Source organism: Mesoplodon densirostris, chromosome 1 (assembly GCF_025265405.1).
Source record: "Mesoplodon densirostris isolate mMesDen1 chromosome 1, mMesDen1 primary haplotype, whole genome shotgun sequence".
In the NCBI taxonomy this organism is placed as follows: domain Eukaryota; kingdom Metazoa; phylum Chordata; class Mammalia; order Artiodactyla; family Ziphiidae; genus Mesoplodon; species Mesoplodon densirostris.
The window spans coordinates 61,670,180-61,697,027 of NC_082661.1; the positions used below are offsets into that span (position 1 = coordinate 61,670,180).

The window sequence follows — 26,848 nt, forward strand, 5'->3', positions numbered from 1 at the left end:
ATTTCCATTGTCGCAGTAATTTAGTAAAACTCTGTGGCTGCCTTGATTTTGACAGATTTTGTTAATATAAACTGATTGTTAGGCAATTAGTTATATTTATGCATAAATCAATTGCACTATAATTCATGAATTATTTATTACAATATTTTCTAATGAATTCATGTATCTGTCTTGTGTTGTAAATGTACTGTAATTCTGTTTCTACTTTGTGTTGTTATATATCTAAATCTGATTGTATGAATTTTAATTGTTCAGTTAACGTGTTTCTAGGTTGTAATTTGTAGTAAAGCACTTCAATGCTTTTGCACTTAAATTTACAACACTGTTGGTGTGTGATTGATTTACTCATTCAGTAAAAGGAAAAAAAAGAAAAGAAAAGAAAAAACTGACTACACTGACTTCTTTGATTCACTCTAGGAAGCAGTTTTATTAATATTAATATTAGAAATTAACTTTCTCCAAAGACAGCTGTTTCAACAACAAAACTTGTAATGGCAAAATGGATAGAAACTTACAAAAAAAACAGAATTTTTTTATATATAAATCGAACAGGAAAAGGTTAGAAAAAAATTTTAGCATGAAAAACAAGGGAGCTGTGAAACATACAATTTTAGAATCAATTGAGAATAAATTCTAGATTGGAGGCTTATGTGTATTCAACTATTTACTTATATATTAGGTTTTTCTTTGAGATTCTAACATATAAGAAATATGGAAAAGAAAAAAATTGAAGGCAAATAAGCATATTGTGGAGCTTTATAATTTAAGAACTTAGTTATCTAATATCTGATATATATATATATATATATATATAATCTTAATACCTGAATATCTAATTAGTAACTTTTTAAAGCTGTTCTTCATAAGACATTAGATAGAAATTACTGGCCACTGTGGTATTTTTGAGATTTTTGAAGTTCCATTATTAAAAATAATAAGTATAGACTTCCTTGGAAAGTCAAAAGAGAGCTATAAAAATCAGTGGTTTTCAGAATAGTCAACACTAGTCATGAATTTTTATTATTTCTACTCTAGACTTTACTAACAGAAAAAAATCATTTGAGCATTCCAAGAACTGTTACAAAAGCATGTTAATCTTTAAAATGTAGTGCAATGTATTTTTCTGAGAAACATGTAAAATCTCTTTATTTAGTCACAGATATGTTTAATAGGCCATAACATAACTTTTAAAGAAACCTGTTGGAAATGTGTCTATCAGAACTTGTGGGGTTTTCTTTTGCTTATGTGAAAATTATAATTTTTAATTTACTGGGAAAGAGTATATTATCACTTATATCTTCTTATTTGATAGTTAACATTTACTCCTGCCTCTGTTCTCTACATAGGTTTCTTGAATTATCCAGTAGTGAATCTTCAGAGTCAGTTCAATTATTTTACACTCCCAACCATGAAAACATTTACAAAAAATTATTTTCAGAAAAGAAAGGATACTGAGGTCACGTCCTATCTTCATCTGTCTAGAGGTGTCAGTGGGCTTAAAAAGTTTTACTGTAATTTCGTATCTCCTATCTCTTTGATAGCCACTTTATGTCAAATCACATGCTAGTTGTAGTAGTGAAACATTGGTTGAATCTAGATACCTTTTTTCTAGAAAAATTTTGATCAAATTAGATCAAATTAGAAACATTTGCTTTGTTGTTTTTGTTACTCAATGTAATTTTTATAAAATGTAGATAAAATATTGCATACTTATCTGTGAAACAGGGTAAGCCAGTTTTAGGGAGGAAAATTTAAAAAATAAATCTCACTTTTCATTTTAAAAGAAAAATTCTTTAAGTTTTAATATTCATGAACATAATAACCCTTTATTTAAACAAAATACAATCTTCTATAGCAATTTATAATCAGCATATTTCAACTCCAACCCTAATAAAATTTCTACAAGTCAGGAACTAACAACAAATATAAGAAATCACAAGTGGGAGGCTATTTTCATGTACAGAGTTTGGTGATATGTTTAATTTAAATAGATACTTTTCTGAAACAGAATTCTTTTAATATATTTTATTCTTCTTGCTGCTGGTATTGGATTAAAAAGCCTTTTGTAGACCTCTACATTGGTTGCTAAGTAATCCTGGGTTTTAGTTAACATTAGATGTATGTTAGTTTTTGCAGTGGGACATTTTCCAGCATTTGAAATTAAATAATTAGGTAAGTAATGCCTTTAGTTTTGATGTAATTAATTTAGTATCTAAAATCAATTAAAAATAGATTTCATTTTTAAATAGCTTCAATTTTTATTTTCTTATTAGGTTAAAAGGCCTGCAGTTTAATCTTAGAAAAGACAGTCTGTTATTTATATGAAATCTAAATCCCTTGATTGTGACTATGCAAAACTTTTTTTCATAATTTTATTTTCACTACCTTGAAAAATATCTATTTTAAATAAAGATAAGAAAGATTTTCTCCTACACTTATTTTTCTTATTTGCACTAATATGGACTGATAACCATCAAAATAATTTATAAAATGTCTACTTTAAAATTTTTAACTCCTTCTGAAGCACTTTCCATTAAATATTCTTAATATACCCAAAGCACTAAACATTAACAATCTCTAAATATAATCATATCTATCATCAACAGCAGCTTTTATATCACAAAACATAGGGCTTTGCTTTGACTCATATTTTGTCATAGGAAATTAATTATCACCAGTGCTTCATTTTATTTTTGCTAAACAATAATGAAGATGTCACTATTACAGCTCTCCATAGGAGTTAGGAGTCCAGCAATACCAAAATATCTTTTGTTCAAACTCTGTTAAAATTAAAATTCCTTACGATATTAGTATTTTTGCTGTAATTCATTTTTTGTTTGATTTTTATTTTTAGTTCAACTGTTGATGCAAAATCAGAGGAAGCTACTAAAATGGAAAAAGGAAAATCAGCATTAAGCAAAGTTGTGGAATCTTTGTGCATACATCACCAGCAACAAGTTTTGGCTATGTTGAAATTTCTAGTACAAGAGCAGAATGCTGCTTCTCTTTGCTGTTGTAATACATCATATTCTGTGTCTTCAGAATCTCAAAATCCCCTTATTGAAGATGACTTAGATGGTCTATTCTGTAGTTGTGAATATAGGCTGGCAGAAAGAGGGTATTTACACAATGAAAGACAAAGCCCTGGTTTTGTGCCTCTGCCAGTCTGTATTAAAGATATACATTGTTTATCTTGCCAAACTGTAACTATTGAACACATTAAGACAGTGAATAGAGGAATTGCAAGCAGTTATAATTCTCACAGGTGTTGTTCTGGACTGTTACCAAACATTCATTCCACAAAATCAGCCTTTCAGACTCCTCTTTCATCAAGGGAAATATGTGATGTTTCAGTAAGTCTTAAAGACGTTTGTAGATCTCGAAGTCCCTCACCCCCACCATTATCACCTGTACAGACTGAAGGGTTTGAAAAATTGAAAGATGTCATCTCAGAGCTTTCAGCCTTAGAAAATAACAGACTTGAAACAAACATTAACCAGCCTCCATCTCTGACACCAGCAGAAATAAGCAGTGACAAAGATGATCATGAAGGTAAAATGCATAAAACTAAAAAATCCAGTAACTCTGATTGTTTGCTCTTGGAAGACAGCAATAATTGTACTACAAATCAAGAAAAAGGTGAAACTACTGTAATTTTTCAAGATTTAATGGATCGTATCAATGAAAAGTTAAAATCAATAGAAACGATAGATATGACAAACCTTATAAAATTATCTAGCAGTGATTGTAATAGAGATAATGATATAAAATTGAGAGATTTAATAACCTCTCTCTTGCATAATGCAAAGGCCAGTGATTACAGTTTTATGGAATTACTGAGTCAACATGATAAGGTAGAAAATAAAATTATTCAGACAAGATTTCGAAAGCGTCAAGAAACCTTACTTGCAATGCGCAACTCTCCTGATTCATCCATATTTAGAAGGCAGTCTTTACGGATAAAAAGAGAACTTGCTAGTCTTGATGAAAACTTTATAAGAAAAAAATACACTGAAAAAAATCCAAGGAAATTTGTGTGCCATGATGAACTATTTTCAGCGGACAAAGAAGAATTCTATCATTGCCAAGGGCCTTCTTTACAAAATTCTAAAAGCCTTCAAGATAATAATCATGCAGAAACATTTTCACCAGATTATGGATTACAGTCATTGCAACTACCTCTTAATTTAGAAACTAACTTGGCTTTTGATGCATTTTCAGAAAGCTTTAAAACAACTTCTGAGAAAAGGAGCATAAGAAGATCACAGGAGAAATCTGTGGCTGGAAAAAATTTTTTGCAAAATCATAAAGAGAATCCAAAATTAGAGAATATTCAAACTCCTTTGAAAAGTGATGTCCCTGGACTTTTGAGCAGAACTAAACGAAATATTGTACCTCCAGGGTGGTATTCTATATATGTAACAAATAATTATATTTTCAAAAAATCACCTAAGGCCAAAAAAGTTTGTGACTCTACAAAAAAAAAAGATCCAGTAAAAAATATTCAGATTGAAAGCTCACACAATATAGATTTAAACAAAATTGCAATGAATTCTAATTTACAAGTTGTTGTGGAACGTTTGGAAGATACAATAAATATGGCCAAAAAGTCTTGGAATAATCAGTCATTATCGGAAGGATATAAAGCATCCAAGAAATTGATAGAAATTGATGGTAAAGACCAACATGCTGGTAGAAATATGACTCTTACTGTAAGTAGAATGACATGCAAAGAGCAGAGTTTATCAAAATCCATAGTGGCATCCACCAATATTAAAAGCAATCATATACCTACAATAGATTTGAATAACAAAAGACTTGATAACAAGAAAAAGTCATCTGTTTTAAATACAGGTAGCTTGATTTCCAGTGTTGAAAATGTACCAACAAAATATGAAGCCATTGAAAGCTCTTCTTTTGCCAACTATTCTAGTCCTATCAAACTCATGTTTCTATCTGAGGTTAAAAGCAGTGAAGGAGTCAAATATACTTTAACTTCAGTTGATAACTCCAAATCAGATCGCTATCTTCCTTCGGAAGAACGACCAACTCATCAAGTAAATGAAAAAAAAAAAGAAACAAATGAGAATATCCCAAATGCTAACTTTGAAAATTATAGTTCTAATCTTAATGATAGTGACGGTCTCCAAAAAGAACTAAACAAATTTAATTGTGCAAAAGAAACTGCAGAATCCTCTTCAGTGTTTACAGATGATATGAATAGTGATAAGCCACAAGAGGAACCTAAGGAATATTCAAGCAGTGCTATTGATTCATCTTTTAAAAGAAAACCAGGTAGACCTAAAAAAATAGGTCCCCAGGTTGTGAAACAGATTAAGCGACCAATTGGAAGACCACCAAAACCTAAAACTGACCAAACGGACATCAGCATTTGCCAAAATGAGTCCTTTAGTGCTGAAAAGAAAAGCCCAGAATCTCTCATATCAGAAGTAAAAGAAGGTATATATAAGAAGAGTATTATAATAACTGTTATTTATGGAAGGTCAAGAAGAACTAAAAGGCATGTTTCTGAAGGAAGTGTAAACATAAGCAATGGTATGTCTTTAAATAATAATGTTGCTGATTTTCCAACAGAATATAATAGTCTCAGAAATATTAGAGAATATGAAATAGACTCGGGTGAAAGAATAAGTGCTATTTCAAGTCTGACTACTGAAACTGAGACCTTGGGGTCTGGCTTTGAATATGTTAGACCTATCAAGAACAAGTCTGTGATACCTCAACACTCCAAGAACATTATTCGACCAAATCAGAAGTCTTTGGCAATAATTAGGAAGCCTGGTAGACCTGCAAAAGTGAAAATCTCTGGCATATCTGTGACTATTAATAGAATTTCACCTCAGGAGAGAGAAGTAAGTATTAGCAGCTGCTTACCTCCTTTAGAACAAGAGAATATATTAGAAAAAAATCTGCCTGAAGTAAAATATGATCACCAGTGCACCGTGGATACAAGGCACACTGAAGCTGACGAATTTAAGAATGGATCAAAAAGTATGGTTGCTACTATACCTTTGAGACATTCTATTAGGGATCGAAAACCATCTCTGCATTTCTTACATTCATTAGCATCTTCTGGTTCACTTATTTATAGAAATGCTCTGCTCCATAAATCATGTAAACTCCATTTGCAGAAAGGTAAAAGTCAGAAGGACAAACATAAGCAGTCAAGGATTAAAATAGCTTCCAGAGGTACACCAGGAGCTAGAAATTCAAGGAATGCAAAAAAGCGTTTGGAAGATAAGTTAATACCCATTTCTGAAGTATCCTTGGACCCTGTAATTTCATCAAACCCTTTGCTCAGGTGGTGGGCTGCTTCCACTTCAAACGATTCCTTATTAGAGGAATTAAACAATAGATTTGAGCAAATAACAAATGCTTGGGTGTCCGTGAGTGGAGATGAAGCTGAAAATTGTGTTCATAAAAAAAGAGAACACATTGAAAACGATAACTTCAAAATAGCAAGCCCTTTGGACACCTGTTTTTTAGAACTTGAAGTTTCACCTGTAAAAATGCTTTTTCGGAAAAAGTATGATTTGAATGAACTCTGTACCTGGTTTATGCAAACAACAGAAACACAGTCTCTTTCACTAGTTAGAAAAGCAAATGCACGAAACCCTTTGGAAGTAATAAATACCAGAGGAATTAAATTAGGGACCAAATATTCTGATTTTAATACCAGCCCCTTCAGAAAGCACTTTAAAAAATTTGCACTATCTTCTCCTTCAAAATCAGCAGGGAAGTTGCATATACTGCATAAAATGATTAGCTCTCCACTCTTAAATGTGAAAAGTAATTTAACACTAACTAGGTTAAAAAGAACTGAGTTTAAGAGGTTGCGACATGAAAGGTGGAGAAGAGAGGGAAAGCTGCACAGCCATGGAACAGGTGCTTGGATCTCTAAAAGGAGGAACTTAAGATTTTTTTGTCAGAACCAATTTTTGAGTAAGACTGAGGGAGGAACAAATGCTGACATCCCACGCCAAGGAAAAAACACAGTAGATAATCAATTTATTTTGCCACCTAAGGTCAGGGATGACTTTTTGCAACAGAGGGTGGCAATGTCTGACTTCAAAACACATGGTAGTTTAGAGAATAAATTTAAGTCAGAAGCAAAGGAGAATGGAACAAACTGCAGCCAAAAAGATTTTGAAAAGGGCCCAAGACTAGGAAGTGTATGTCCAAATAATTGGAGGTCAAAAACCTTAAAAGATTGTAGAATATTTTTGAGGAAGATCAACTATCTTGAACACAGAAATACTTTTAAGTTAAATACAATCATTTACTCTCCTGAATCTGTTAACAGTGGAAGTAATCATCAAACTCACATAGAAGAATCAAAGCACATTACCTTAAGATCCCATTCTGCTAGGCAAAATTCTTTTAAAAAGCAATCCAAAGAAATAGAAAATGCTAAAGCAAATAGTCCTTCAAGCAATAAATTTCCTAGCCAACTTGACAATAGTAAATTAAATAAATGTGTTAACTATGACAAGAATCCTTCTGATAGTTCTGAAGTTCTTAGCAAATTGAACAAAAGAAAAAGACCACCATGGAAGACCACAGAAATGTCAACAAAAAGACATAAACGGCAGTCTTGCAACAGTGGACAAATGGCAAACTATTATTCAAAATCCCAACTAGGTAAGTTTTTCTCTACTTAATTTTAAAGTTTCATTGTAGGTGCCTTGAGTAAAGTATGAGATAATGGGTAGAAAAAGGACAGCTGATTTAGTTTTATTTCCAAAAAATTTGGACAATCTAATTTCTTGGCACCTAGTATGAAACTCATGAAATTAGGTGCTGCTAAATGTCCCAGTGCACTTCCCCACATCTAAATGTGTCCAGGATTTCAAGCAAATTAAAGTATATTTGAGACATAGAAAGCTTCTAAAAATATTAATGTAAACGTTACCTGCTTTTGCTTCTGATAGTTCTAATATAAAATATAGAAAACAGACAAATAAATATGTCCAAGTAACTATCTAAAAATTAACTACTACACTACAGGCTAATATATATTTATTGTCTTGATTTGAGACCATCTGGAAGGAAGTAAAAACTATCTCATGGCTAAATTGATAAAGACTATAACATATGTAATAATCCTAGGGTATCAGTCTCACATTCACCATTAAGTTGTTAGACCCTTTGGTACTACTTTGGGAACCACTTTAAGATTTTATTTATTTAAAGAGTGTCAAGGAACAAGATTTTTTTTCCAATAAATCAGCAACTTGTTGAATAGTTTTTTCATATCTGATATTGAACTAGATTCCATGAATATAAAGGATTTCTTTACGGAGATAATCCATAGCCTAGCAAGGAAGAAAGTCGTATACAGGTGTTACCCCTAGAACCTAGCAAAAATTGGGTGTAAACACTGTAGTTGCCATCATAGTGAGTTCAAGCTCTGCTTATTGATAGGTGCTAGACAATTTAGGATAAGTAAGAGTGTGGTAGTGCTTGTTGATTACTTCCCTGACGTGAAAGAGTGCCGGGTTACATTTGGAAATTTAAGGATATTTTATCATATGGTTGCATTGTTACATTGTGTATTTTAGGGGAGTCTTTTGTGGGGTCCAGAAGGTATTGGCAGCTTTATTTTTATTACCTTTTAAAAAAACTTTTTTAAAAGCTAAAAAAACACTCTCAGGTCTTAAATTAAAATATTAAAATCAGTAATTAAACTCAAGTTTTAATAGGTTAGAAGATTATTATGACCCCCAAAATTCAATTACTTAACTGAATAACTTTATAATACTTATTTCAGTATATCTAACATGCAGTGATTTTAAAATTTTAACTAACATTCAGTGGTTAAAATTTTAAAGGTGGTCAAATTAAAGTCTCCATTATGAAAGATGAGTCAAATCTAAAAGTAATGCCCTTTGTTTCTTGCACTAAGGATAACTAAAAATAATATTATAACAAATAGTATGTCAGGGAAAAAGAGGGAAGAAATCTGATAGTTATTTTTTTAAAAGAACTTATAATTCACCTAAAAATATTCACACATATTTTTAAAAGACTGCCATGAATGGAGAATAAAGTGTAGTGTTTCATTTTTAATTCTTTATACCATCCTCATTTCATACTTAAGGTAGTTTACATTGTCATTTTTCAACAGAACTGTATTTTGTTCCTTCCAGCTTCTTAACCATCGTATCCTTCTAAGGTATAAGTGTAAATTTATTTTAATATGATTCTTCACCTCACTATAAATATGAGATCAGCCTAGAAAAATAAGATGGAAGATGCCTAATTATTACTTTTCAAATTAATTTCAAATCCTTGTGACATTTAAAAAATTTTTAATATCATATTAATAGTTGTTTTTTACCTTTTCTCATTTTAAAAATTACTAGTAGTAGTTCCTGTTCTGCTTAAAGTTTTATTTATCTTTTACTGATAACTTTCCTTCTTTATTTTTTACATTCTTTTTTTTTTCCACTCAATCAACAGGGACATTATTTTTATAAGGTTGTATTTATGGCAATATTTGTTATATTATCTGATTTCTAAATGTTTCTTAAGGTGTTGTTTTTTTCTCATTATTCTTGATATTCCATACTTCTTTTTGCCTTTTTGGAAATGACACTAAAATTCATTATTAGTTTTATATGTGTTTTTCTTCTTCATAGAGTACTTAGTGACTGGAAATTTGAGATAGACTTTTAACAACAGGACTTTTCTAGGTATATAATGAATTAATGGAATATTTCTGTTGATAAAGAGTTTTGCTTCTACCATGAATGTCTTGTTTATAAACATTTCAAGATTAACTGCCCAGATATAGTTTAGTACACAGAAGTTTTAAAAGTTATACTTGACTACATTTGTACTGCTATATATCAACTGTAGACATGGAAAGGAAGAAGAAGAAATGCAATTCTATTCTATTCTTGTTTCAACAAATACTTTTTGAATGCCTACAATATGCTCTTAGGCACCGGAAAAGGTTCAAAAAGTTCTTTTTCCATCTAAGTGAGAAAACAAGATCTATATCGCTTATTTATTCAATATATAGAGTGTATTTTATGTTTTAAGTGGGATATTATATGTTTTAAGAGGATAGAATGGTGAAAGTCATGGTTTGTACTCTCAAGGAGCTTATCATCTCATGGGGGATAGTGAATAGGCAATTCTGGTAGAAAGCTGAGTGCTGTGATGGGAGAGATTGACTGTAGGAGCACGTAACAGGGAAATTGAACCCAGGTTCAGAGAACTAGGCAAGGATTCCTACTTTTAAGCTGAAATTTGAAGGATGACAAAGTATTAGAAGTCCAGAGAGTATTTCAGGCAGAAGCAAATTGCATGGGGAAAATTTGGGTGACAGAAGAGAGCAGGCTTGTCTGGAGCACTGATTAATTTAGTTCATATAGCTGAGACACAAAATAGGAATTAAGGATGGGGCAGGGGGTAGATGGAAAAATGGCAAAAGATAAAGCTACTGATGGAAGCATAGCCCAAATTGTGAGGTCAGCATCAGTTGATGAAAAAAAAAATATCTTGAGCCCTAATAGTGGCAGTAATGGGGGAGAATCAATATATTTGAGAGAGATCCATGAAGTAGAATCAACCTGTCTTAGAGAAGAGAGGAATAAAGGATAACATCCAGGTTTTCGGCTTCAACATCTGGGTAGGTGATTGTAATATTCACTGAGATATAAGAGAACACTCAAGGTGTTCAGTTTTAGACATAAGAAATTTGAGGTATCTAGTGGGGTATCCAAGAAAAGATGTTTAGGAAGGAATTAGTTAATATGGGATTTTTGCTCAGGAGAGGGGTCTGAGCTGGAGATACAGATTTTGGGGCCAGCAAATAATTGAAGCCATGAGAGTGGAAGAGACTGTTCAGTGTAAAATGTGAAGAACATAGGGTCTCGGATCCCCAAAGATATGGAGAAAGGAAAAGATATGTGTAAAAGGAGACTGATGAGTAGTCAGGAGGTAAGAGGAAAGCCAGCAGAGCATGGTGAAAGGAAATATGTTTTAAGAAGGGAGAAAACAACAGTGTAAAATGTTATTAAGAGGTCAGTTAGGCCTTGAAATGTTCCATTGAACATAGCACAAGAGGTTATTTTAGAGATTTGGGAGAGAGCAGTTTGGGGGGACTAATAGAGCCAGAAATGTTATGATTGACTAAATGCAGGAAGAGGAAATGAAGAAAATTAGCACAGAAAAATGTAAATGGCTATGATTGGAGAGAAAATAGGGAAATAGTGAAAGGAAGCCCAGTTGAAGGATGTTTAGATGCCAATGGGAAGAAGCCGGTGGAAAAAAAGATTGAAGATAGAAAAATGAGATGGCAAGTAGGAGAAATGGTGTGAAGCCCCTGACTTGATTATGGGATATCTTGGGGCATCATTAGAGAGATTGCTTTTGGCTGGAGGAGTCATTTCTCTCTTAAAACATGAGAATAGTGGGTATAATATATGAGGATGCAAAGCAGTTTATAAGTTTATGGGCAGAATATTGAGGGTAGTAGAGTCTATTTTCTATGAATCAAGAGGTAATCTAAGAGTAGCATGGTGGGCATTGAGCTCTGTGGATAATGTTTGAAATACTGTCTCAAAAAATAACAGGATTGAACAGCTTTGTGATTTTATCTCAGTTGCCAGAATGTAAGCTTGGAGAAAGGTGGGCCCTTATACTTAAGAGTAATTAGGTTCACCAAGTGGGCGTAACAGGAAGAAAAGAGATCAAACCAAGAATTCATTCTGTGAATTGTGATAAACTATGTGATCAAAGTGTAATTCTAAGGAGTGTTTTTCTAATAGCTGCACACAGTGTAGATTTGAGGGGAGGGCAGAATGGGGTGTGTGAAGGGCCAATTGTAAGAGATGGTTTCAGAGGTGATAATGGCCTAAAATTGTGTGTGACTATTGAAAATAATAATATAGACCTCTTCAATGTCAGTGTCTTGAATTCCTAAAGCAAAGGTGTGCCTTTTCCTAATTGATACATATCTGGATGTAATAAATGGACTTTGGACACCTCCGAGGAAATTTCAAACTAGAATAACCTAGTGTGTACTTAAAGCTACTATTTTCCTAAAACGTTAAATTTTCCCTTAAAAATTCAGAACTCAAGTTGACACTTTGGATTGGATTGAAAAAAGTTCAGTTTGTCAGCTTCTCCTGTTTTGTGGTCTATCCTCAAAAACGACTGAATATATATATATATTCTTTCCATTCAGAATTCTGGTTTTCACTCAGGTATATAACTGATTGGTGATTACTCCTTTAACTACCTAAAACTGATACTAACCGTGCATACTTCTCTGGTCCTGCTAATGAACATTTTACCATATTTTTTTTGAATCCTAACTCAAGATATTCTTTTAAATTTGTATGGTTGAGGCAACCCTCAGCACAGAGTATCCTTTAGCATTTAAAAATAAAATTTAGAATTAGAGTTACTTCATGTGCTGTTATTCAGCATAATAATTATCTTCTAATGGAAAAACTGTAAAGCATAGAGTAGATGGTTTTCTGAATTTCATTCTGATAGAAAAACGTTTCCAGATGATTTAGTCACCTTAATCTAGTTTGCTATGCAAGCATTCCAAAGGTGTATTCCAGGAAACGCTAGTCCACCAAGATGTTCTGTGTGCAGAGTGTTCTGTGGTCTAATAACGTTGGGAAATGCTCCCTTCTCTTTCCTGCGCTTATTGAGTCGCAGTGCCCCATTAGCATGTTAAACCGCATTCTCCAAATTTTATATCCCACAGAACACAGTTTGGGCAACATAATTAGGAAACACTGCTCTACATAGTTTCCTGCTAGGCTTTCTCTGTACTTACTGTGATGTTCCCAGAAAGAAAGCAATGACTGTAAAAATGTAAGTTAATCTATGTACTAGATTTGTTCTTGTTGTACATAAATTGTTAGAGTAATCAAAATTAAATTGTAAGTGCTTTACTAAGATTCGCCATTGAAAGAAGACACATAATTAATATTTTAGGCTTTGTGGGCTTTATAATCTCTGTTGCAACTACTCAATTCAGCTTCTGTGGCATAAAAACAGCAATAGACAAACACATAAGTGAATGAGCATGGCAATGTTCCAATAAAACTGCTTACAGATGCCCCAAGTTAGAAAGTTAATTTTGTTTGAAAATACTGGTGTACTCCATATCCATTAATAGGGAGAATCAAACAAATTATCTTTCTTCAGCTTATACTAATTATGTTGCCAAAGTGAAAAAACAACTTGAAATATTTTTTGATAAGTTCTCTCAGTTCCTTTGTAACTCTAATGTCTAACAATGCATGGTGGATCAGCCTATTTTGTATAATTAGTTTCATTTTTGTATATTAGATTTTATTTCATAATGAGTTAAGAAAGGAAGAGCTGTGGTAGCAGTCAGTTCAGGTGGCTTTCCTCTCTGTATTACAGACCATGAGAAAGTATCTTATGAGTTTAAGAAAACATACGAGATCAGTGTCTCCTCAAGTCTTAATTTATCCACACTCTTAATTTGGTCAGAACTGGATGAAACAAAGACAGATATTTTAATGTAAGAAATAATAAATACATTGACCTGTTCTGTATTACATGGGCTTCATATTACCATTTTACTTGCCAGTGCCATCAGTAAAAATATTAGAACTGTGACCCAATTATTTAAAGTATTCTAATGAAATCAAAAAATTTTAATAAAAATCCATTCTGTTTACAATTGGTTATTTTCCCCATCATTGTGATTTTCATAGGAACTGAGTAAAGAGAAGAATGTCAGGTTTTAAAGAGTTTTAATATAGTATTATTGCCATAATACTATATTAAAATATGAAAGAGCTACTTTAGTAATTCCTTGTCTTGATTTTTTTTCTTAGAATTTTTCTTGCATATCTTATATCCCATTGCTTTGTCAGCCGTTGCGGACATTCTGCTTTACTAATTGCCCCATATCTTTCAAGAAAACTATTCAATTTATTCAACAAATATTGTATATTTTTCTTTTGATCTACCATGCATTGTTAGATACTAGAGTTACAAAGGAACTCAGGGAACTTATCAAAAAATATTTCAAGTTGTTTTTTCACTTTGGCAACATAATTAGTATAAGTTATAGAAAGATAATTTGTTTGATTCTCCCTTTTTTTTTTTTTTTTTTTTTTTTGCGGTACGCGGGCCTCTCACTGCTGTGGCCTCTCCCGTTGCGGAGCACAGGCTCCGGACGCGCAGGCCCAGCGGCCATGGCTCACAGGCCTAGCCGCTCCGCGGCACATGGGATCCTCCCGGACCGGGGCACGAACCCGCGTCCCCTGCATCGGCAGGCGGACTCTCAACCACTGCGCCCCCAGGGAAGCCCTGATTCTCCCTTTTAATGGATACGGAGTACAGCACTATTTTCAAACAAAATTAACTTTCTAACTTGGGACGTCTGTAAGTAGTTTTATTGGAACATTGCCATGCTCATTCACTTATGTGTTTGTCTATTGCTGTTTTTATGACACAGAAGCTGAATTGAGTAGTTGCAACAGAGATTATAAAGCCCACAAAACCTAATATATTATCTGGCCCTTTGCAGAAAAAGTTTGCTGACCCCTGTTAATATCAGAATTTTAATAAGGTGTGACTAGAAAAAAAAATATTGTATTTTTTTAGTAAATTAAGATTATTATATCCAGTTCATTCCAACACCCATCCATACTCACTCCCTGTTGTCCAGTCCCACCTCGCACACAATACATTTCTGACGTGTAGTTGTGTTATTTTGTTTTTCTCTATGGAACAAGACCTGTCTTTATCCAGCAGAGTGGTGCTGGGGGAGCCATCAATGCCAGTTTTATTGTTTTGTAAACCTTTATTCTCTCCCTGCAGCCTCCAGACCTGCTTTGTCTATCTGAGGTAAGTTCAAGGGTCACCCTTCTCTTCCTTAACCAGATGCTACCACCTGTTAGAAAGAGATTGATTTCAGTGCTTCACACCTTAAATTCCTTCCTCGAGTGTTCCCTTCTCCCCTTTTCTTACCCCTTTTTTCCTTCTCTATTTCTTCACTTAGTAATTCAAAATTTTTAGTTCAGCTTTCATGGCTACCATGTTTTTCTCCTCATTTCTCCTGGGCAGTAAATAGTTTTCTTTGTAGGGGAGCTGAGTGTCCTGTGATTATCATAATATAAAGCCTACTGAATTCACCTTTTGTTTAATTACAGAAAAATAAAAGGCAGAGTAGGTGTCTGAATGATTTCATCCTGCCAGGTTTTTTCTTCCTTGTTTTTGTTTAATTTTAAGCAAGACCTTGGCTTCTTTTTTCTCCCCCTCAATTCCAGTTCTAGGCAACCTGGAAAATTCATTTGTTTGCTTCTTTGTCTCTGTGTTATATAAACATACAGAAGGCTACATTTTAGAAGCCAGTATCTATAGACCCATTAATTCTTTCAAAAACGTTTGTCTCCTGTGTGCCAGGCAGTATGCTAGACATATGGAATATGATGGGGGGACAAAACCAGATGTCACTCCATTCACGGTCAAGTTTGTTTGGAGAGGCAGACATTGAGAAAACAGTTACACAAATCTTACAACTTCTTAATTCGTAGGTGGAACTATGAGAATTCCTTATAGGGAGATCTAATCAAGTCAAGGAAGTGAAGGAAGACTTCTCTGAGGAAATGACCACTGAGCTGAATGAGAGTGAGTAGGAAGAATGAGTAGGAACCAACTAGGCCAAGTGGCAGAGAATGGGGAGGGGAGGAGTGATCTTCCAGGAAGAACTGAATGTGAAAAAAGTATGAGGCTTGGTATTCCTGGCGGGTAAGAAGGATAAGACATGACTGGTGTGTCTTGAGTCAAGACGGAAAGGAGGAGCATGATGTCAGGTGTGGTGAAGATTGAGGAGCAAGTGAAGGCTAGACCATGCAGGTTCTCAAAAACCATGTTCACGTCCTCTCAGTGGCTAATTTTACCCCACTAGCCAGGTAATACCAACACCTGTCTGAGGACTCTACTTAATGCCCCAGGGGCTAGGAGGTCTTTCCATTCTTTTTGGTGGGAACACCAATTATATCCAGTCCTGTTTGGCCTCTAGGTATTTTCCAGCTGGTCCTTTTCAGTGGTCTATTTCACAGCCTTGGGAAACATTCATGTATTGATCAGTATTTATCTACAGACTTGCAAGGAGCTCTGGAACTAGCTTTCTTTGCAGCTCTCTTTCCTGTATTCTGCTCCACACATTCTAGTCACCTGGGACTCCTTCACCTCCAAACTCTGTCTTCCTTTCTCGGGAAGATTTCCAAGCTCTATTTGGGTTCCCCCTATACTGCAGTCTGGCAACTCTCCAAGCAGTAAGCCAGAGCAAATTTTAGGACTTACCACCTTTTGCTTCCCTTTTGTCAGGAATCATTGTCATCCTATACTTCCTGTCATCCATTATCTTAAAAACATTATTTCATATATTTTGTGGGGGGTTTTTTAAGTTGTTTAAAGTGAGAGGGCAAATTCATTTTGTTACTTCATCATGGCCAGAAACAAATATCCCAGATTTATTTTTTTAACAAATATTTATCCAGTTTCTATATGCTAGGTGCTGAAAATAATATACTGAACAAGACCAGCAGGGATTTCTACTGTCATCAAGCTTGTATTTTTTGGGGAGGGGGAGAAAAATAAAATAGAAAACAGAAGGCACTGGTAAATTCTGTGTTAATGAAATTAAATGACATAAGGAGTTTTTAGGGAGAGCTGCTTTAGGTTGAGTACTCAGGAAAATTGAGATATCTAGGATATCATTCATGACTGAAACTGAGTATGGATGAGAGCTAAGGGAGAGTATAGGAGAAGAAAAGAAAGCCTGGTACTCAACCTTGAGAAATGCCAATATGTACTCTGCAGGTAGAGTGGGTTGCCTTGAAGTGACAGGAAGAGGCAAAGGAAAGCCAGTATTGTTTTTTGTCTCAAAAGCCAAAAAGAGTGAGTCTCAAGAAGAGGGTATCTTACTCTGCTCAGGCTGCCATAACAAAATAACATGGACTGCATGACTTAAACAACAGAAATTTATTGCCTCACAGTTCTGGAGGCTGGGAAGTCCAAGATCTGGAGGGTTCTGATGCTGGTGAGAGCTCTCTTCCTGGCTTGCAGGCCATTTTCCTGTTCTCTGGTATCTCCTTCTTGTCTTATAGGGACATCAATCCTATTGGATTATGGCCCCGCCCTGTGACCTCATTTCACCTTAATTACTTCCTAAAAGCCCTATATCTCTTAATATATAAATCTGAGGCAGGGAGATGGGAGGGGCATGGGGGAGAGAGGGGCTGACACAATCCAGTCCATAGCAGAAGAAATGGGCAACAGTGTTGAATGTTGTTAGGAAGGCAAAAAAGTAGAAAACTAAAGATCGTTCATTAGACTTATCATGTCATTGGTGACTTTAGTGCTGCCCTCATGGAGTAAAAGGCCTGGAAGCTAGATTGAAGTAGGTTAAAGAATGAGAGGTATCGAAAATGGTGGGAGCAAGTATAGGACAACTCAGTAAAGTAATCTAACTTTAAAAATATTAACCTCAGGAAGGTAAAAGATTGAGTGAAGCCTTGTTTTTTAAGGAATGAGAGACCTCACACTTGTTTAAACATCATGGTGAGGATCCAATTGAGAAGAGATGGTCTATTATTTATCTATTGCCACAGCAATGCTACATTACACACCACCCAAAACTCATTAACTTAAAGTAAATAAGCACTTACTTCACTCATGAATCAGTGATTGGCAAATAAGCCTGGAGGTTCTTTGGATATTGGCTGGGCTCCATCGAGTATTTTGGGGTTAGCTGGCTGTCAAGTGGACAGCTTCGCCCTGCCCCATAGCAGCTTCCCCCTGTGCCTCTCATTGCCATCCAGTAAACCAGCCCAGGCATGTTCTCAGGGCAAAAACAGAGGTGTAAAAGTGAGCATAATTGCCCAATTTCTCAACTTCAGCTTGCATCATATTTGCTAATATCCCATTAGCTAGAGCAAATCACATAGGTGAGGCAGAATGAGAGGACATGGTAAAACGACAGGGCAGAGAGAGTGCATATAGTGATGGGTGAAGAGCTGAGGCTATTAATGGAATTAATCTGCCACAGATGGTATATTTTTTTTAAAAAAAGGGGGTCGGAATCATTGATGATGATCATTGATAAGTTCCTGAGAAGGCCTATGGGAACAGGGTTCAAAAACATTTGTTTTAAGTCATGCCAGGTTCTGCGATCTTTTACAGTTAGTTGGCATTATTTTAGATAAACAACTTGCTAATTGCTTTTACTTTCATATTAATTTAGTACTGAAGTTTTCTATTTTATTTTTATAAAGGTATGTGAATCACATGTAGTTACTGAATATTTGAATACAGTATTGCTTTAGGCACAGTTGTGTTGTACTAATTTAATATACAAGTTCACTAACAAATTCAGGGATCCCTACAAGGCCAAGAATCACTTCTAAGTCACATAGCAGTGCAAACTGTTCATTGATTCCTGGAGAGAATTTGTTTTGTACCTTTGATCTGACTGCAATCTCCTTCATTCCATTCAACTAAAAATTCAGGTAGATTATCTCAGTTCTCAGTAGAAATGATTCAATTCTAAATGTTTTCTTTTGAATTCTTGATTACCATTTGCTCTCTAATAATCATGGTAGCACTTACTAATTAAGCACATACTATGCACCATGTGCTAATCTTTTTTTTAATATCTTTATTGGAGTATAATTGCTTTACAATGGTGTGTTAGTTTCTGCTTTATAACAAAGTGAATCAGCTATACATATACATATATCCCCATATCTTCTCCCTCTTGCGTCTCCCTCCCACCCTCCCTATCCCACCCCTCTAGGTGGTCACAAAGCACCAAGCTGATCTCCCTGTGCTATGCGGCTGCTTCCCACTAGCTATCTATTTTATGTTTGGTAGTGTATATATGTCCATGCCACTCTCTGACTTTGTCCCAGCTTACCCTTCCCCCTCCCCATGTCCTCAAGGCCATTCTCTACACCTGCATCTTTATACCTGTCTTGCCCCTAGGTTCTTCTTTTTTTTTTTAGATTCCATATATATGTGTTAGCATATAGTATTTCTTTTTCTCTTTCTGACTTGCTTCACGCTATATGACAGACTCTAGGTCCATCCACCTCGCTACAAAAAAACTCAGTTTCGTTTCTTTTTATGGCTGAGTAATATTCCGTTGTATATATGTGCCACATCTTCTTTATCCATTCATCTGTCGATGGGCACTTAGGTTGCTTCCGTGTCCTGGCTATTGTAAATAGAGCTGCAATGAACATTGTGGTACGTGACTCTTTCGGAATTGTGGGTTTCTCAGGGTATATGCCCAGTAGTGGGACTGCTGGGTCGTACGGTAGTTCTGTTTTTAGTTTTTTAAGGAACCTCCATACTGTTCTCCATAGTGGCTGTATCAATTTACATTCTGACCAGCAGTGCAAGAGTAGTCCCTTTTCTCCACACCCTCTCCAGAATTTAGTGTTTGTAGATTTTTTGATGATGGCCATTCTGACTGGTGTGAGGTGATACCTCATTGTACTTTTGATTTGCATTTCTCTAATGATTAGTGATGTTGAGCATCCTTTCATGTGTTTGTTGGCAATCTGTATACATGCTAATCTTTTATTGAAAAAGTAATTTTCCTAAAATTGGTTGCAGTAAATTGAAAATCTAGGACTCTAATCCGAGACTCTCAGATTTCCAAGTCTTGCTCTTAACCACCAGGTTCTTCTGCTCCTCCAGTAACCACATCAAATAATCAAAAGCAAGTCAGAAAAAATGGCTGACTTAAAATCTCCCCCTTAACAATCTATCAAAGCCTTTAAATTCATCAGTATCTTACCAAAGGGAAATTTTACTCTTGAGATAAATTAAGTCTTTTAAAAAAACCAAAAAACCTGTACAACCTAACTCTTAAGAGAGTTTGCCAACAAGAGAAACGATCTATTTGGTCATGTTAGACCTCATGGTTCACTAGTGGACCATGTTTACCTGGCTACATTGTATGGCTTTTTTACATTTGATCCCCTTTAAGCCCAGAGATTCAAAATTAAACTGTCATATTATTATCTGACTATACAAATTATAGGAACAAACTAGTATGGTGAACATTGTAGAAACAAATCATACACATATCTGCCATACTTTATTCCCACACATGTAATTTTTTATTTTGATTTTTGTTATTAGTACTAACTCACATTTATTGACTCCTTACTATGTGTCCAGCTGGGCATATTACATGCATTCTTTATGCCAGGTGCTTTATTTACATCAACTCATTTAATAATCACATTACCCTTAAGATGTGGTATTCTTTCTTCACTATCCAGTTAAATTGAAGCTTAGAGGCTAAGGAGTGTACACTCAGCAGGTGAGTGATTTGATTCAGGATCAGAACTCAGGCTCTAAAGTCTCCCTCTGTCCCACTTTCCTAAAATCCTCATCCCTAAAGACCTATTTCAAATGTTTTTCCCCCTCATCTCCCCACTTCTGGGATTCATCTTTCCCTTCTCTGTAATCCCTTTGTCCTTAGCTACTCCTTTTATTTTTTACTGCTTTTAATTCTGGTAATTTATGAATACTTTTTCCCCACTGTCTCCTTACCAAGCTGCAAAACACTTGATGACAGATACCATCTCAGTCTTTTATATTCCTAACATATTAGGTAGGTACTGGTTAAAGATTTAACTTTACTTAACAGCGGACCTGGATGATGAACACATGCCAGCTCCATATAGAACTGAAAGATTTTGCTCTGTGGCATGGTCCTCTATACTGGCCTCCTAGAACCTAAGAACCATCACATTTAGGGTCCAGTAGACCAGTGACTTCATTTTTATAACTTCTTATTACATCCAAAACATGGGAATACACTTGTCTACTTCAGGAAGGTTCTCTGCTCTAGTTTTGCAAATTGACAACCGTATCATGATATTTGGACAGATTTGTAGAGAGATCAGGGTCAAAGACAGTGCTGAGCTACAACTATTCAGTAAACTTTTTACTGAATTAACAGTAATTAATTCAGTTAATTATTTCCAAAGGAAATTAAACCAGTCACCCACTGGCGTTAAGTAAGTTCAAATTTGATGGTTTCAGGGACATTATAGCAACTATTCAAATTCCAAATCCTATATCAGAATTGTTTATCCATGCATACAGCTGAGTTCTTTCTCTCTTTGAAAAGATAAACTTGTGTTCCCTGAAACCCTTAACCTAAAGAATAGTTTTATGGTAGCCCTCTTGTCAGTCTCTGCCCTAACGTTTTTTCTTTTTTCACACTGAGAAATTAAAAGATATGACTGGCAGCCCCCTCTTTATTTAAACATAAAGAAAATTCATGCTCTAAACATATAGGTCCCCTGGATAAGGTTATGGCCGTACACCAGACATGTGGTGTATGTTAAATATTCTAAAGAAATAGATAAATGGATATTAACACGAAGGGAGAATCATGACAGAATCACAAACCAAGAGTCAGTGTGCAGGATAGTGTAAATAGATCATAGGCCCTGAAGACTCAGTTGTGTGACCTTGGGTAAGTCATTTTACTTCTTTGAGCCTCAGTGGATGATTGTTAGAACTTAATCAGGTAATGTAAAAAAGGCTTTTAGCATAGTGCCTGGCATATAGCAACTGCTCTACAAATGCTATTTTCGGACCTGTCTTGATCACATTAAAATTTGTTTCCTGCAGTGTGGCTCACTTTAAGTTTATTGTCTGTATGACAGAAATGAACTATCACATATCTCCAGTAATAAGTAAAACAAGTTTAAATTATAAGTTGTATATATTAAAAATTATTTTTGTTAGAATTATCAGTATCATTACTTTAAATCACAGATGATACTTGTTTGGATTTTCATAACTCACAAATGATTTTTATCTTTTGTACTTTCCAAATGCACATATTCTATAAACTTTCATTCAAATGGTGGAGAGGGGCTTTTTCTTCGGGTGAGTGAAATTACTGAAGTATTGAAAATAGGCTGAGCTGTCTGCCATAATCATTGCAGGCACCCTTTGCCCTTATTCAGCCTCACTTGCCATCTGGGTTCCTGGATGGTAGAGACAGAGATAGAAGGGGCCTTACTTCGGATAAGTACCTCTCTCCAGCTTCTTCCCCCTTTCACCAAAGTATGTGCGTTTGCATTTGTTTATAGCTCCATATGCTTACTAAAGCATGTTAACTGACTCTCATTAGATCATCAGAAACATGTAAGCAGGGAAGATGTCATTTACTTTTTTTTTTCCTACAAATGAGGAAAGTGAGGCTGAAGGAGGCTAAGGTTACATATCCAAGGTCATAAGGCTGATTATTAATATTGTCAGAACTGGAACCTGGGTCCTTACATTCTTTTCCCCAATTCTTTACTCTCAAGAGTACCACTGGATACACTATTGCTGGGCTTTCATTAGAATCCTGGATATGGACATATAAAGCCACTTTATCAGATGATTCAAATGCTGCTCTTTAAGCTTTTAAATCATGATGTAAAACAGAGAAGCCATGAAATAAAAGACATATATTTGATGATATAAAATTTTAAATGGATTCATGACAAACTCACTGTAAGCAGATACAAACAACAAATAAACTAGGCAGGGTGGGGAGGGGTGGGATTGTAAATCACACAGAACACAGGATTAATTCTTAACTGCCTGGCAATACGAGAAAAGTCATCGTCTCAACTGGCAACACAGAAAAGGAAATACAAATGTCTTCAAGATATGAAAATAAGTTTAACTTTACTGAGAAGAGAAATGCAAATTAAGCAAGGGCATACAATTTTTTAAGCTTTCCTAAATTTTATTATACATTGTTATAAGAGTGTGAGGGAAGACATTTTCATATATCATTGGTCAGAGTGTAAAAAGGTACAGTCTGTGAAGGGAATTTTGGTAATATCTATCAAAAGTTTTAAAGCACCTGTTGACCCAGACATGACAATCCTAGACATCAGTCCTGAAGATGTACTTTCACATATACTTAAAGAGACACATATAAGAATATTCAATACATTGATATTTTTAAGCAAAAGATTGGAATAGCCCAAAAGTTTATCAGTTGAAGACTGGCTAAGTCAATTATGACATAGCCATAGAATGGAGTTCTATGTAGCTGTTAAAAGAATCATATATTCATTGTACAAATATGGAACAATCTCCAAAATATATAAGCAAGATACAGAACAGTACTCAGAATTGTGTAGGAGGAAAGGAGATATTTGAAACAGACATATATACATAAATATCAATGTGGAGAGACTATCTGGAATAATACACAAGAAATTGGCAACAGTAGTTGCTCCTGGAAGAGGGGCTAGGAGCAGTGAGAGACTTCATTGTATAACATTTTGTAGTTATTGATCTATTTTTAATTTTGCAAATTTATTACCTAGTTTTAAAACATTAAAAAAATCGTTTAAAAAATACATCAAGTTGAGCATTTATTAATCTTTCACTTGGTACAAATGTATATGATTCTATAACAAATTTCTAACATTAAACCTAACTAGTCAAAATTTTAATTCCCAAATATAAAGGTTTATTTGTAAAAAATTCCTATAGACTGCAAATTTTTTGAAAGCGTGGACTATATCTTCATCTTTGTATCCCAAAGTGCTTTCTGATGGGTATTCAATAAATGTTAAATAATTTGACTGGTAGAGAAGATGGAATTGAAAAGTGCTCTGGTAAGTACTGGATTATAATTAGAGATCGAGATTCTTATATTAGTCCTCATACATCTGGTTAGAACACTTTGAAAAAGAGCAGTTTATTTTTCTATTTTCCTATATCTTAGTTTCCCTATCATCTCTTAAAAAAAAAAAAAAAAGCGGAGAAGTGGGGACTAGAAAGGTCACTTCTAGCTCTGCTGTTTCTAATGCCTCTGGTTCTAGCACTTCAAGATCAGTAGTGCCGAAACTTCAAACACCAGCTAGTTTTTTTTGTAGGTATATATTTATGAATTAAACATGTCAATCTGTATATTGGTACTAACATTTAGTTCTTTTTCTTGACTATTTTCTTCCCGTGCATGTGTATAGTTTTGTGCATCCCTGGCGTTTGTGTTCCCAAATTTGGAGTACACTCTAGAAAAGTAACTTTAAAAGTCTTTAAAGTATTGCAAAGAACAATAGTGTAGTTATTGAGTAGTATTCTCTGATGAATACACCTTTGCCAATCAAATAGAAAACAGAAAACAGAAAAATAAATCGTTTTTGGGACTATGATTTGTTGCTCCATGCCATTGTTTTCTTATTTTGGAGTTTGATGCCTGATATACTTACCTACCAAGCTACCTCAATTAATATCATTGTATTTTTATAGCTTGCTTTAGAGTTTCTCAAAGAGTCATACATCAGACTTTCTTGTTTTGAAAATACAAAGAAAAATATGAAGACTAGCAGTCCTTGGAGGAAGGAAAAACATTACTGTTATTGATCATATCTCTAGGTTTTGGATTTTTTTAAATGATGATTTACTATTTTTGATGAATAATCTTTTAAACTGTCATTTTGTTTCATTATCTATTTATAAAAATTGAAACCATGTCATTCGGTGGAACTGGGACTGTTTGGGGAGAACTCAACTCAGTGAAAATATGATGGCTGTTAAAATATGGTTTAACAGGTTAAATCTCTGGCTTATTGAATGGCAAGTGAGTCAGTTGTTTGAAGTTGTAAGGAGAGATCAGGAAAATGTTACCGAAGTCTGGATGCTGCTGCCATTTACCAACTCTAATAAGCCACTAAAATGCTACACAACTCAGCTTCCTCTTTACGAGTGGGAAGGATCATTGACCTGCGGTTGAAGAAAGCTTAGGAATGTAGTCTAACTGAACTAATCAGTTGTGTCAAATGAGCTAATGTATAGCAAGCTATGAAATCATTTCTAAACCTAAGGATTCACATTGGAAGATGTGAATTGACTTTAATATTACACATGTGGAGTGGCTAGCTATCCTTTGGACTCTCAATTCTGTGATTTTAGAAAAGATTCTCATCAGAGAGCTAGTAGACAGGCATAAGGGAAAGAGCGAAGACTGTATTCCAGGTCCAGCCCATGACTCGACTTTATTTGTACTGGAACTCTTTGTGACTCACTTTTATCGTTTCTTATGAGCTTACAGTATACCAACCTTGCTTGGTGGTTATGAAATATGAGATAATGCATGCGAATGTGCCTAGAATATGGTAGGCATTCAACAAAGGTTAATTTCTTCTCATCTCAAAGTGGCTGTGATCCTGGTAGGTTAAAGGAAAAGTTAAAAGAAGGGTTGAATCCGGCCAAGCTCAGTAGGTTAAATATCCTTTCTGATGTATACTGATGAAATCCGTATATGCTATTTTTGTCCAGTGGTATCTGAGTGACCTCTCAATTACCTGTGTTGAATTCAGTTCATTAAGGAGAGAGGAGCTAAAAAAACCCCAACAATCAATCAATCTCTATTGTTGAGAGATCTGAACAATAAAACTACTGAATTTTCTTTTAGAAGGTTGATAGTTTCTTTGAAATTAAAGTAAAAACTAAAGTGCTTTACACTTTTTTTTTCCAGCATGCTACAAGTGAAAACTGATGAGAAAGTGAATTTGTCTGATGGGAATACAGCAAGTTGCCCTTTGAGCCCCATTAAGATGTGCCTTAATCGTCCCATTGAATGGAATCTGAATTTGACAGCAGCATCTCTAGCGAGCTGTACAGTTCATAACCAAAATCTCAAAAGTGAAGAGAAATAGATTGCAGTTCTTCTTGCACTATCCTTATTTTGTACGTCAACATTCTTCCTGCTGATAAGCATTTATCGATTGATTTTGAAATATTTCTAGTCGTGATTTGTCTATATATTAAATCATTAGCATTAATCATTTTGATTATATTCTTTGTATGTTTTTTTACGTTTTACACCAGGCCATTGTGGAATTTTGCAGTACAAATGGATTTTTGAAGTTTCTCTTTTTAATGGTATTTTGTGAATTTTTTACTGCCTAAGTTTAAATATATAATTGTCCCCAGTTTTATTTCCGTGCACAATGTCTTAATATATAATGCATTGTGAGACTTAGAAGGCTAGTATTGTAAGGATTTGTGATTACCTGACCCATGAACAGTTGTATAACAGGTGGATACCAACTACCTCGAAGCAAATTGGTAAAAGGCAAAGGTATCTCTTAGAAGTATATCTCTTTCAAAGTTATATATGTATAGAAAAATTGATCATAGTTTATCATCAAGTAGCATGTTTCCATTCATAAGGAGAATTTGAACTGATCAGTTATTTCTCTGTACTTTTAAACCTATAAAGTCTGGGTTTTAAGAGCAATGGCACAATTGCATGTTGACTCTTGAGCAAATCTGTGCCTCTTGCAGATAAGAATACTGTTTGGTTTTTGTAAGTTATCCATTTTGAATGAAAAATGGTAAATGGATTTACATCCATTGATTTTACTGTATTTTAGCCATTTATTTTAAAGTGTTAAGGGATGTCTTAAAATGAGGATAATATTCCTTACCCCTTTAGTAGTACAAAAGCATAGCTTTTGTGATTGGCTTATGTGATTGTGTCCAAAACTTGAATAGTAAGAATACTCAAAGTCTGATGCTTAATTTTTCCCATGGCTAAGAAGGAAAGCTTTGGTATGGTGGTCCATGTAAAGTATGTAAGAACACCCTTCCCTTTGGATTGCCTAGCTATGGGTTAAATGGGATTTAGTTTATTGTGTTTCTAAAGACTTTTACTTATGGCACATTTTGTGTACCTTCTAAGTCCTTATTTCTCCCAGCCTACCCCAACCCCCAAATTATTTTTAAAAAGACAGGGATTTAACAAAAAGGCTTACAT

General features: G+C 34.6%; 1 protein-coding gene across 3 annotated transcripts in view; it reads left to right on the top strand.

Moving 5' to 3' along the window:
• The window catches only part of LCORL (ligand dependent nuclear receptor corepressor like), a 176,001-nt gene extending 150,195 nt beyond the window's left edge, over positions 1-25,806 (top strand). The window contains exons 7-8 of one of the 3 annotated variants that reach the window (XM_060103717.1): positions 2,855-7,662; positions 25,565-25,662. In XM_060103717.1, the coding sequence (XP_059959700.1) occupies positions 2,855-7,662; positions 25,565-25,578 (4,822 nt within the window). In that variant the 3' untranslated portion in view covers positions 25,579-25,662. Of the gene's footprint in view, positions 1-2,854; positions 7,663-25,564 lie in introns of all 3 variants that reach the window. The other 2 variants (XM_060103767.1, XM_060103778.1) reach the window with 2 other exon arrangements.
• Positions 25,807-26,848: the final 1,042 nt, after the last annotated feature.